Source organism: Geotrypetes seraphini, chromosome 10 (assembly GCF_902459505.1).
Source record: "Geotrypetes seraphini chromosome 10, aGeoSer1.1, whole genome shotgun sequence".
Classification (NCBI taxonomy): Eukaryota; Metazoa; Chordata; class Amphibia; order Gymnophiona; family Dermophiidae; genus Geotrypetes; species Geotrypetes seraphini.
The window spans coordinates 117,538,322-117,551,343 of record NC_047093.1 but is presented as its reverse complement, the minus strand read 5'-3'; the positions used below and the strand labels follow the sequence as shown (position 1 = coordinate 117,551,343).

At 42.0% G+C, this 13,022-nt stretch overlaps 1 protein-coding gene across 2 annotated transcripts in view; it reads left to right on the top strand.

The window, feature by feature from the left end:
- The window catches only part of CFH (complement factor H), a 587,670-nt gene that overhangs the window by 136,120 nt on the left and 438,528 nt on the right, over positions 1-13,022 (top strand). For both annotated transcript variants that reach the window (XM_033962168.1, XM_033962167.1), the window contains exons 3-4: positions 7,136-7,241; positions 10,661-10,737. In XM_033962168.1, coding sequence (XP_033818059.1) covers positions 7,136-7,241; positions 10,661-10,737 — 183 coding nt within the window. The remainder of the gene's footprint in view (positions 1-7,135; positions 7,242-10,660; positions 10,738-13,022) is intronic.

Sequence of the window (13,022 nt, the reverse complement as noted above, 5' to 3'; positions counted from 1 at the left end):
AAATACCACAGGGGGGAGGGAAGGAGAGAGATGCCAGAACAGAGGGAAGAAGATGGATGCCAGACCAATGGGGCAATGGGGGGGGGGAGAGAGGAGAGATAGAAGGGGGAGGAAGACAGTTTCTGGAAGGGGCAGACAGTGGATGGATGGATGGAAGAGAATGACAAGAACATGAGGAAAGCAGAAACCAATGACAAAGTTTAAAAAATTTATATTATATTTTTTTCTTTTTGCTTTAGGATAAAGTAGTATTGTAGCTGTATTGATAAATGTTTATAAATAGAAAATGGAAATAAGGTGATCCTTTTATTGGACTAATTTTAATACATTTTTGACTAACTTTCAGAGACCAAATTCTCCTTCCTCAGATCAGGACAGGATACTGTAACAGTAGGTTTTGACCTCTGAAAGCTAATTAAAAAATGTATTAGTCCAATATAATGATATCTTATTTTCCATAATTGTTTTATTTTTATTTGTTAATTTATAAATTGATTTATTTCTCTTTTTTTAAATTTACATTTGCTATCTTTATATTTTGTACCATATTAGGGGACATACATCACTGTTTCTGTGGTGTTGCATTGTATGCAGAGCCTGGCTTCTTTATGGTCCAGTTTTTGTATACATATTTCTAATTTAACCCATTTTACAAAAGTGTGGAAGATGTTTGTAGTGCCGGCTAGTGCACTGAATGCTCTGCACTGCTCCGATGGTCATAGAGTTCCTATGAGCATCAGAACAGCACAGAGCATTCAGCGCTAAAAGCCTCTTCTGTACTTTTGTGTAAAAAAAAAGGGGGGGGGTATGGTGTTTCTGTATTCTGTGTGTATGAAAGACATGGTTTTCTATTAGCGTTGACCAACATGGTAGAAAAATAAAATGTGTAGACAACAAAGGTGGATAAAAAGAGTTTTATTTTAAATGTATTGCCTGGAATATCTTTGGGATATGTGCATCACAGATCTAGGGTGAGACAGCAGTCTATTTATGCAGCAATCTCAACCACAAACAGAAAAGAAGCCTTCAAGGGTAGAAATTGAAACAAGGATCCCATGGACCCCATGGAACTAAAAGCGCATGGCCTCAAAAAGAAAGTGGCTGTGGCAAGGGGTCCGCAAGGATCCTCATTTTTCAACTCCTGCAGACCTCATGAAACCTGCTCACCTCATGGATCCTTGTTTTAACTCCTGTAGACTTCATGGATCTCGCTGAGGTCTACAGGATCCATGAGGAAAGGGTTCAGAGTAAGTCCTGGGCAAGTAGGTGGGAAAGGAAGGAAGGGGAGATTGCTCAGAGATGTTTGGGGGTTCATAGAAGAAAAACTGTACACTGGCACTGGTATGGTAATCTTTGTTGTTTATTTTGAATCCTATATAATAAAACCCTAAGCGCGCATGCGCACTTAGGGTTTCGTGTTCCCTGCCGCCATGGTGTGTGATCCGTGGCCGTGTTCCATTTTAGAACCCGGCGGCAGGGAACACAATGGCCACTCCCCTCCTCCCGCCCTCACTCACCAACCGCTACTGCTGGAGGAAGCGCAGGCAAGCTCTCTCCCAGCGGCACCAGAGCCACATCATCACCCAATTGACGGCCGCGGTGGCCGCCGCTGCTGTGAAACTGCCCAGTACCACTGCCGACACTGCTCTTCAAAGGAGCCTGGTGAGGATAGCAGCCGCCTGTAGCAAACTTCGCAGGCCATTCAGCGATCGCGTCAGAGGGAATTTGCTACTGAGGTGCATAGCGGCCTGTGAAGTTCGCTACAGCTGGCCGCTATCCTCACCAGGCTGCAAACGAACATGCTGGACAGGGGAATCAGGTGAATTGGGTAAGGGGTGCTGATGGGCTGGGGAGCAGGGAAGAGGGACAGGGGGAGCACGGAAGAGGTGCTGATGGACCGGGGAGCAGGGAAGAGGGACAGGGAGAGCACGGAAGAGGTGTTGATGGACGGGGGAGCAGGGAAGAGGGACAGGGGAAGCACAAAAGAGGTGCCAATGGACTGGGGAGCAGGGAAGAGGGACAGGGGAAGCACAAACGAGGTGTCGATGGACTGGGGAGCAGGGAAGAGGGACAGGGGGAGCAGGGAAGAGGTGCTGATGGACGGGGGAACAGGAAAGAGGGACAGGGGGAGCATGAAAGAGGTGCTGATGGACCAGGGAGCAGGGAAGAGGGCCAGGGGGAGCACAGAAGAGGTGCTGCTGGACATGGGGGACATAAAAGGAAGGGAGAAGGGCTACTGCTGGACAGGGGGAGCTGGCAAGGGGTGGTGGTGGACAGCGGAGGAAAAAGAGACAGAAAGAAAGAAAGACAGACAGAAAGCAGCCAAGGAGAGAGATATAGTATACCTAGACTTCCAGAAAGCCTTCGACAAGGTACCTCATGAGCGCCTTCTAAGGAAACTGTGGAACCACGGGGTGGAAGGGGACATACACAGATGGATCAAAAACTGGCTGGCAAACAGGAAACAGAGGGTAGGAGTAAAGGGACACTATTCTGACTGGAAAGGGGTCACAAGTGGCATCCCACAAGGGTCAGTGCTGGGACTGCTGCTATTCAATATATTTATTAATGACTTGGAAACAGGGACAAAGTGTGAAGTTATAAAATTTGCGGATGACACAAAACTCTCCGGTAAGGTTAGATCTGTAGAGGAATGTAAAAAACTCCAAAGGGACCTGGACAAACTGAGTGAGTGGGCAGATAAATGGCAGATGAGTTTTAATGTGGAGAAATGTAAAGTTATGATTATAGGGAAAGGAACCTGATGTACAACCACACGATGGGGGGATGACATTGGGAAAAGGCAAACTAGAAAAGGACTTGGGGGTTTTGGTGGATAAAACAATGAAACCGGCAGCACAATGCGCAGTGGCCTCAAAAAAGGCGAACAGAATGTTGGGCATTATCAAAAAAGGTATCACTACCAGAACCAAGGAAGTTATCCTCCCGCTGTACAGGGCAATGGTGCGACCGCATCTGGAGTACTGCGTCCAGTACTGGTCGCCGTACCTAAAGAAAGATATGGCGATACTCGTGAGGGTCCAGAGAAGAGTGACAAAAATGATAAGGGGCATGGAAAACCTCTCGTATGCTGAGAGGCTGGAGAAGTTGGGGCTCTTTTCCCTGGAAAAGCGGAGACTTAGAGGGGATATGATAGAAACTTATAAGATCATGAAAGGTATAGTAAAGGTAGAGAGAGACAGATTCTTCAGACTGGCTGGGGCAACAAAAACTAGAGGACACTCAAAAAAATTGAAGGGAGATAGGTTCAGAACAAATGCTAGGAAGTTCTTCTTCACCCAGAGGGTGGTAGACACCTGGAATGCGCATCCAGAGGGGGTAGTTGAGCAGAGTACAGTTTTGGGTTTCAAAAGGGATTGGACGAGTTCCTAAAGGGTAAGGGAATCTAGGGTTACAATTAGAGGGTTACTATACAAGACAAAATGCTCTTGAGTAATAGATCACTACAGGTCATTGACCTGGGGGGCCGCCGCGGGAGCGGACTGCTGGGCATGATGGACCTATGGTCTGACTCGGCAGAGGCAATGCTTATGTGCTTATGAGAGAGAGAAAGACAGACAGACACATCTTTTCTAGCACCTGTTAATGTAACGGGCTTAAAGACTAGTTTTAAAATAAAAGAAAAAAGAAATCAAGTGAAGATAAAGAAGTAAATAAGAAAACAGGTAAATGGGGGCAGGGCTAGGGGGCCCTCGAAGAATTAATTCTGCCCTGCATATCTCCTCTTTCTTTTCTTATCCCCTCCTTTACTATATTATAGGTTTTAGTGCCAGCAGCGGTGGTAACTGCTCCGACGCTCTTAGAATTCTTATGAGTGTTGGAGCAGTTACTGCCACTGCCAGCGCTAAAACCCACACTATGGGTTAGTAAAGGAAGGGGTTAAATCTTTAAGTCTGTTCCTATATGCTTTATGATGAAGACCTCTGACCATTCTTGTAGTCTCCTTTGGATCTAGATTATCTTGTTTGTCTCCTTTTGAAGGAGTTGTCTCCAGAACCGTACAATTTACTCCAAATGAGGTCTTAGCAGAGGCAAATGCAGAGGCACTACCTTTTTCCTGTTGGATATTCTTCACCCTATGTACCTTTGCATCTTTCTGGCTTTTGCCATCACATTTTCTACGAGTTTGCTCGTCTTCAGATTAGCAAATACAATCACTCTTCTTTCATGTACACCTCACCCCTTATACTGTTCTGCTTCTGAGGCCACATCATGTTCCTTTCATCAGCTTTTTAAAAAATGTAAGCATGGAAAACTCCTTTTTTAAAATATTTTACTAACTGGTTTCCAGAAGGAGCACAAGTATAAGAAAAAGGAGGGTATAGTATATAGCAAAAACAGAAAAATTAGAGGAGATTAAAACACAATAGAGAGTTTCCATAAGGCATAATACATAAGGCTGACCAAAAGACACTTCTATGAAATGTAAATAAGCTGCTGTTATGGCAACTGAATAGCACCATATTAAAAAACAGAATTAATAAATGGAGGTCTTCATTTTTTGCTCTTGCTGTCACATCCAGCCAGATGCCTAACTGCTTTTCTGACTACATTGATTTTTTTGCCTCAGATGTGATGAAGTTTTTTATGAAAAAGAGATCTCCAGCCTCTGTTAATTTTAGTGGAAAAGAGGCAGCGTCTGTCATGGAGGAAATGCAAAGAAATAATTCATTTCTGTCCCAAAGAAAATGGGAGGTCATTCAAATGTACTCTTTCTCTCAGCAGGAAAGATTTTTACCTCAAGGAGGTAAATTGAAGTCTTGTGTTTAGCCTGGTAATGGAAAGTATAGGCAAGCCTAAGGTTACATTACATTAGTGATTTCTATTCCGCCATTACCTTGTGGTTCAAGGCGGATTACATAAGATTTCTCAGGAGGTTTCAAGAATTGTAACTTTACATAGGAATTACATAAGAATTTACGGGAACTTGATGTGATACATGTTAGTTATTAGAAATATTTTAGATTTGAAAGGGGTAGAGGGTGTGTGTGGTAGGTGGAGATTGGGAAGGAACTGGTCTTGTTAAATAGGTTTTATGTATTCTTTGAAAAGTAGGGTTTTAGTTTCTTTTTTGAAGGTTTTGTAGTCTGTGGTCGAAGACAGCAGACTGGTGATTTGTCTTTCTAGTTTTGCTGCCTTGGTGGCCATTAGATTGTCATATAGTTTTCTACGTTTGACATTTTTGGTTGGTGGGTGTGTGAATAGTGAGTGGGTTCTTCTGTGCCTGGTTGAGGTGGATTGAGTTAGTCGATTGTTCCAGTAGGATGGGCTTTCTCCATTAATAGCTTTGAAAAGTAGGCAGTAGAATTTGAAGTGTATTCTTACTTGTGTTGGGAGCAAATGTGAGTCGTGGTATGCTTCTGTGATGTGGTCATATTTTTTCAATGAGTAGATGAGTCTTAAGGCTGTATTTTGTATTGTTTGTAATTGCTTTATCATGGTTGCTGGGCAGGGGAGGTATAGTATGTTGCAGTAGTCAATTGGTCTAAGGATAAGAGATTGTACCAAAAGTTGGAATTGTTTCTGTGTGCTTCTAGTATCTTCTTCTTAGACCCATCCAAATGTGCTGAAGTGTTTAAAAGTACACCAAATAATAGCTTATTGTTCCTTTTTATTACTTAGTAGTTGACGGCTGTTCACTTTAGTGAGGCTTATCTCTGGGGGGTGAATCCAGTATAGTTAATATAAATTATGTATTTTTGTACTAAAATGAACCAGATGGTATGTACGTGATATAACAGATAAAGGCACTTTTCACCAGTTTATTTTCATTTTTAATATTGCCATTGGATTAATCATGTACAGCCCAAGAAAAGACACATCATCACTTGTTATTTATTGTCTTAACTACCAGCTTATTTATACCAATCAACAGTTTAATTATTATTGTTGCAGTGTTAATTGGGTATGGTCTGCAGTTACTCTGAAGTAGAGATCTGCATGGGAACGAGGATTGCGGGAATTCCATGGGTCCCACGGGGACCCCATGGGGTTCACCCCAGGTCTATGGGACTCTCACAGAGATACCCCCCAGGCCCACGGAACAACCTACGAGGATGGAACCGGGGTTCCTGAGGCCTACCTAATATTCCGTCGATCCAGTTGCTGATTGCCGTACATCCACCAGTTGGGGAGACAGAGCTGGAGCTTGATGGCCAATCAGAAGCACTTCCTTATAGAGGTGCTCCTGATTGGCCATCGGGCTCCAGCTCTCTTTCTCAGATTGGTTGAGTGAGCCTTGGCAACGCATGAGACCTCCCTCCAAGCCCTGCAATTAAAGATCTCCTTCTCCAGTCTAACAACCAGAAATCTCCAAGTTTTGCAGCTAGTGGCCGCATACTCAAGCTGCCACTGCTTTCATGCATGAATGAAAGCCAAAGGGGTGAGGAAGCAGCAGCAGCTCTGAAATACTATTGCAAGCTGCAGAACTTGGAAAATGCTCTGGACCTGAGCAGCTGTTCATTAGCTGGAGGTTTGGGGATTCCCACCAGCTACAGCAAGGGAGATGTTCATTTTGAGGGAGGCTAAGCTCAAAGTGGGAGGCCCAGCCCTCTCTCATGGTTATGCCATCAATTGTGTTTAGTACAAAATGAAGCACTTGCTGAGTTTGTTTGGGGGATTCCAGTTCAGTTGTGATATTCATATTTCTATTTGTAATTTGTGGTCCATTGTGAAGGTCTGTCTGTGTGTTCTGGCAGATGTCTGACTTTGTTTTTAGCTTTCTGTGACGCTCAATTAAACTAAAATCACAACTGTCAGAAGGAATTGCTGCTTTTTATGGGGATAGGTAACTTTTATGGGGGGATGGGCGGGAACAGAGGAGATTCTTCGCAGGGACGGATGGGGACAGAGGAGATTCCTTATAGGGACAGGCGTGGATGGAGACTCCTCGCAGGGATGGGCGGGGACAGAGGAGATTCTCGGGACGGACAGGGACAGGCGGGATACTGGTGGGGATAGGTGGGATACTGGTAAGGATGGGTGGGGACGGGCGGGATTTCTGTCCCTGCGCAACTTTCTACTCTGAAGTGATAACAATAACCCTTATGCTGTTTGTTCCTTTGTCATTACTGCACAGGTTACATTATTTCCTCATTTTCTCGTACTTATACAGACAAACCCTGTGGTCATCCTGGAGATCTCCCTTATGGCTCCTTTGATCTAACTCGTGGATCAGAATTTGTGTTTGGTGCTCGTGTGGAATATCAGTGCGATGATGGGTAATTCTTTTTCACTCATTCTGTAACAGCAATACACAGTCCATAGGCATGTACAGAGATGTGTGCAGGATAATCAGGAACTAGTTTATAATCAGGCACTTAGTAATGAAAATAGGCACCTACTTTGCATTATAAAATACTAGCATAATAAGAAATGTGTGAGCAGTAGTAAGGCATGACCACTCACACTAGCCAGAGAGCTGGTGTAACTACGAGTGCCTAAAGAATATTATATAGGATTTTATAAGGTATGCACATGCAAAGTATGCACTATGTAAGATGTGTGTGTTCCTAGTAAATAGATGGTGGTAGGGGCTCAGACCCCCTAGACCCGCCTCCAAGCCCACCCAGTTCTATCCAGTTTACACCCCAGCTCTGCCCTCAGCTCCACCCCTAGCCCCCCCCCCCCCCCGGCTGCTTGTTCATTGGGCAGGAAGGCATCCATGCATGCTTGAATGCGACACGATGACAATACATGCATGCACATATGCATGTGACATCACTGTGTTGCATCCGTGCATGTGAGGATGTACCCTCCCAACATGATTTCTTTTGAAAACCCGGACAAAGTGCCATGTTTTGAAAAGCCATCTGGACCCCTGGACATGTCCTCAAAAGGAGGACATGTCTGGGGAAATTCAGACATCTGGCAACTCTACTGACGTGCTAATGGCAACTTGCTAATTAAGTAAATTCAGAAAATGGAAAATGTGGCCATTTTACAACTGTGCTAAAAGTAACCTCTGTGCATGGAAAACCCATATGCTAATAATAGCACAGGCCACTTTTTAGTACAGCATAGTAAAAGGGCACCTTTATTTTCTATTGTTTGATATATAAAATGGAAACAAACAAACAAACAAACAAAAAAAAGAAACATTTTAAAAATGTCACCTGCAAATTACTCTCCTCCCCCCAACAAATTAATTCCTGAATTCCCAGCCTTTTTGGACATAGTTACTTTATATTTTTAGATCAGATTTAAATATTCAGTTTGCAAACTGCACAAATGCATACGATACAGCAGTATAATATAAATATGCTGTGGGAGACTGACATTACCAATTAACTGTTAACCTTGATTGTCCAATGGTAATCTAACTTTACCATGTTTAAACAGTGGTTTCCTTTTTTCCACTGCTATCTATTTGTATTGATATGTTAGACAGATTACATTCCAGGGCGAGGAATTTTCTCTCCTTACTTTTTTTATTTTTATTTTTTTCAGTCTTCTGGAGTGATCAGCAAAACAAAAAGGCAAGGTCTGGAACCATCCCTTTGAGCCTTTGTGTTTTGCTCTGGTATATGACTATTAATTATATCCTTTGCTATTTCTTCTACCGTATTGATGCCAGCTCTGTTGACTGGTAGGCTATAGTCTTGTCAGAAAAATCTGATTAATATTTTTTGATTGGGTGGCTAGACAGTTGGATTGAGGGAGAGAGCTAGAAGTGGTATGTAGACTTTAGCACAGCCGATCCGTGAGATCGTTTTTGGGGATACCTCCTGATGTGACTCTAGATGCCATATGAGTGACTTTGGTTTGACTAGAAGTTTTTGTGACACAGTGTTTAAGATACTGGGAAGCTGTCTGTGAGGTTAGAGGAACAGGTGCCGTCACAAGAGAATGTGTTGGGGATCCTGGTAAAGGGAATGGGAATTTTGGAACAATCATCTGAGAGGCTGGCCTTAGTAACTGCAACTGTTAAGCAAGAGAGATCGGGTTATTCACTGTAAACTGGAGACACTGGCGAATAATCAGAGATGCCTCAATTTAAAATTAGCAAACTTCCCATGAATTCTCCTGGAGGCTTCTATTGATACTGTGCAGAAAAATCTTGCTGAAATGCTCAAGATATCAAAAGAGCTAATTCCAAGTGATTCCATAGATATGTCAGTACTTTTAGAAGAAGAATCTGAAAGAGCAATGTTGGCATTTGTATTTGATCAAGATAAGAAGAGAATTTTCTATCTGTAGTTTCATTATAAAGCTTGTATACAGATTAGTGTCCGGTTAGCTTTGCAGCTCAAGTTAGGAAAGCCTTTTTGTCTTTTGCTATCCTAATTTTAATCACTTACCTCACTAAGCAGTCTGAATATGACTACTAGCTGATTAGTTCCCAGCTCCATCTAAGCAGTTCCCACGAACTACCCAGGCACTAACTAGACAATAAAGGGGCAGTCTATGGTGAAATTTAGCAGCAGTGTCTTGGATAAGTGCCACTGAATATGACTACTTAGGTCAGCAATCTTCACTCATTAATTTATTTAAAAACTTATATACCGCTTTAAACCAAAGCGTTCTACAATCAACATACAAAATATAAAACATATATCAAGCAAGCAACTCTTCCAAAACCTAATGCATTGAACTCCCCAGCTTCACATAAAAGCTGACACATACAAATATGTCTTCAGCATTAAAAAAAAAAAAAAAATATCCCCGGGTGTACATTTTTAAGTTAGGGCAATTTTGGATATAAGTAAGCTGAAGGAGAGCTACCAGATATATTCCTATGCAAGGCCATGACAATTCTGACCAATGCCAAAGACATTTGCTCTATCAAGTTGTCTTCAAATTTCTATTGAGGGTATCCTCAAAGAAGGCGAGCATTTCCAAATGCATTCTTTCACCAACTGAGAAATGCTTTGCCCTTCAAGCTTGTGGTTTTTTCTTCTATCCACTTTTCCCATTTCTGTTCTGAGCTTGGGTAGAGAGGCAAAGAGTAACAATTAAAAAAGCCAGAATGATGATGAGGGCTTTCACAGAGATCTCCAGTGAATGCCATTATCCTCTGGGTCTTGCATTGAAGAACACTGACTTAGATTGTCATAAGCGATTTGACTGGGCAGGTGCTGCTCCTGCCCAATTAAATTGCTTTGAATGTTGGTCTAATGTCTTTTAGGAGTTTTCACCTAGGAAGCCTGTTATAAAAATAGCCCCACATAGAGGAAAAATATTGTGATAGAAAAACATTAATACCAATTTCTATAAGCAAGTTATCAGTACAGACAGGAAAAAATGCTTGAGTACCTGAATAAATTCAAGTAAACCATTCTGAACTTCCCTGGGAGAAAAGTATAGAAAATTTAAACCAATAAATTGATAGTGATGTTTTAAAATTCTTGACTGGGTTAGATGATTGAAATTAGTTCTTTACTTATTCCATGTACATCATATTCAGTTATAAGTACTAATTTGTTAAATGGGGCCAAAACATATATCGTAATAGAACCAGATTAATATTTATATTTTGTTTTACCCCATTACCTAAATACCTTATTACAAATAACTCATGCATCAGTAGTTCAATCTAGTCAGTTCATGAAATTGTTCCACTCATTAAAACTTGTAATAGGTGATTATTGTCTTACCAGAATGGATGCTTTTTTTAAATTCCTGTTTTTTATTTTATTAGCTATCATATGGTCAGCAGATTGAACTATCGGGAATGCACAGCAATTGGATGGAATAATTATGTGCCGCACTGTGAAGGTAAGATAATTGATCCAATTGATTCAAAAATATGGTTCTAAATTATTTTTAAGATAGAGTCCTAAACTTTTTTCTTAATTGTCATGTGCAGAGGAAATTGGCAGTAGAAGGGCGTGAAGCAGCGTGTTTATAGTGCTGCCTACGCCGCTGGAGCCGGGAGGTTTGTGGAGGGTCAACAGGCGGAGTAAGGCTGCTCTCCACCACTCGGTTGTTGCCACTGCCCCACAGGGCCGCGAGTGTGGGGCAGTTTTAGTCGCACATGCCACGGACATACGGAACACGCAAGTGGAAGTGCGCATGCGCGGCTTAGGGTTTTATTATAGAGATGTATATTGTATTGCATTTTTTAGCAGCTTTGAAAATTCAATAAAGATTTATACAAAAAAAAGAAGAAAGATTGTTAAAAAAGGAAGACAGGCAACAATACCTGAAAAAAAATAAGAGAAGGTGGTAAAGTCAGAGAAGCAAAGATGTCTGGAAGAAAAATGGGCAAATAATCAATACAGTAAAATGGGAGGGTGGACATTTTTGAAAGATATAAAACAAAGAACAGAAGGGAAACAAAGTAATTTTAACCCCTTCCCCCCAAAATCTGTATGCAATAGAACCTTGTTGAGTAATCATATTTTTTTTAGGGCCCTTTTATCAAGCTACGCTAGAGGTTTTTAGCGTGAGCCGGAGAGGTAAATGCTTCAATGTTCATAGAACTCCTATGAGCATTGGAGCATGTACCTCACTGGCCCTGTCTTTTAGGTCATCCCAGTACTAACTTGGGCAGGTCTTTAGATGCATTTTTCTTTCGATTATGAGCCCCATAGTGTTTGGGTCTTTCAAGGCTGTCTTCTTTGCTTGTTGAGCCTTTGAGACTATTTGAGTAAAATGTAATATTAAAGACACACTCTGACTCATCTTCGGTCTGAAAAAAATTTAACTCCATCTCAACCTACCTCAAACAACTCCACTGGCTACCCATCACAGATCGTATAAAATTCAAAACAGCCAATATCATGCATCACATTATCTACGGCAACTCTGCCGCCCCACTCATCAAACTCCTAACTGATGCATGGTCCACCTCACACAGAATTCTCAACAGGATTCAATTGAACCTCCCCTCAACAAAAAATCTCAAGTATAGAAGAATCTTTTAATCCATGTTCGCCTTCCTTGGAGTCAAAATCTGGAATGATCTCACAAAGACTATAAGAACTGAAGCCAACCATGCCCTAGTCCGGAAAAACTGAAAATCTCACTCTTCAACAACTAATTCTTTTAAGATCATTTACTTAAGTCACCTAGGTTCTACCACACCATCCTCCCTCCCTACCCTACTTCCCTTCCTTCCTCAAGTCGCCTAGAGCCTGTTTAGATCTGCATGATGCACAAAGATTCGATTAAATTATAGCAGGAACGAATTCAAGATAACCTACTATAATTGCTCACTAATTTTTGGATTATGATATTCCATAAACAACATTCCATTTTTAAAAAGGCATTCCATTCAATTGCAGTGTTAAGACCTTCTAAAGAAATAAGGCAAAAGATTCAAATTTGTTTTTTTTGAAGGAGTGCTATTTTAAAGTTTCCCCCTCTCCCCTCCCCCTGGGGATTAGGTACAAGAGTAGGTTTAAATGGTCAATATTCTCAATGGAGAAGGGTAAATAGTGGGGTTCCAGTTGCAAATGCTAAGACAAGGAGGAAAAAGCCTTAGAACCCCATCATCAGACAGATGGAATCTTGCAGAAAGACTAGAGAGGTAAGCACCTCATTGGCTTGTAAAAAACCTCTTTGAACAGCGTTGTTAAATTCTTGTTAAATTTTAAATTGAAGTACTTGATGCAGGCTTTAATAACTTTAAAGTTAAATATAGTGCGCCGCAGAAGGCTGGAATATAAGTGCCATGTACCGGGGTTAAAGGGGGCGGAGTACAGAGCATGCCGCCACTATGCGGCGGCTGAGAGGTCAGAAGACAACTGTAGAAGACAATTAAAAGCAAAGTAAAATACACAGTATCTAAACGAGCAATAAAACTATACTTTAAATTCTTTAAACCCTTCAGTTCAATCAAAGTGCAACGTGCAAAAATCGTAAGGTGCTGTCGTGCGCCGCAGAAGGCTGGAATATAAGTGCCATGTACCGGGGTTAAAGGGGGCGGAGTGTAGAGCGTGCCGCCGCTAGGCGGCGGCTGAGAGGTCAGAACACAACGGGGTTAAAGGGGGCGGAGTCCAGAGCGTGCCGCCGCATAGCGGCGGCTGAGAGGTCAGAAGACAATTGAATTGCAAGAC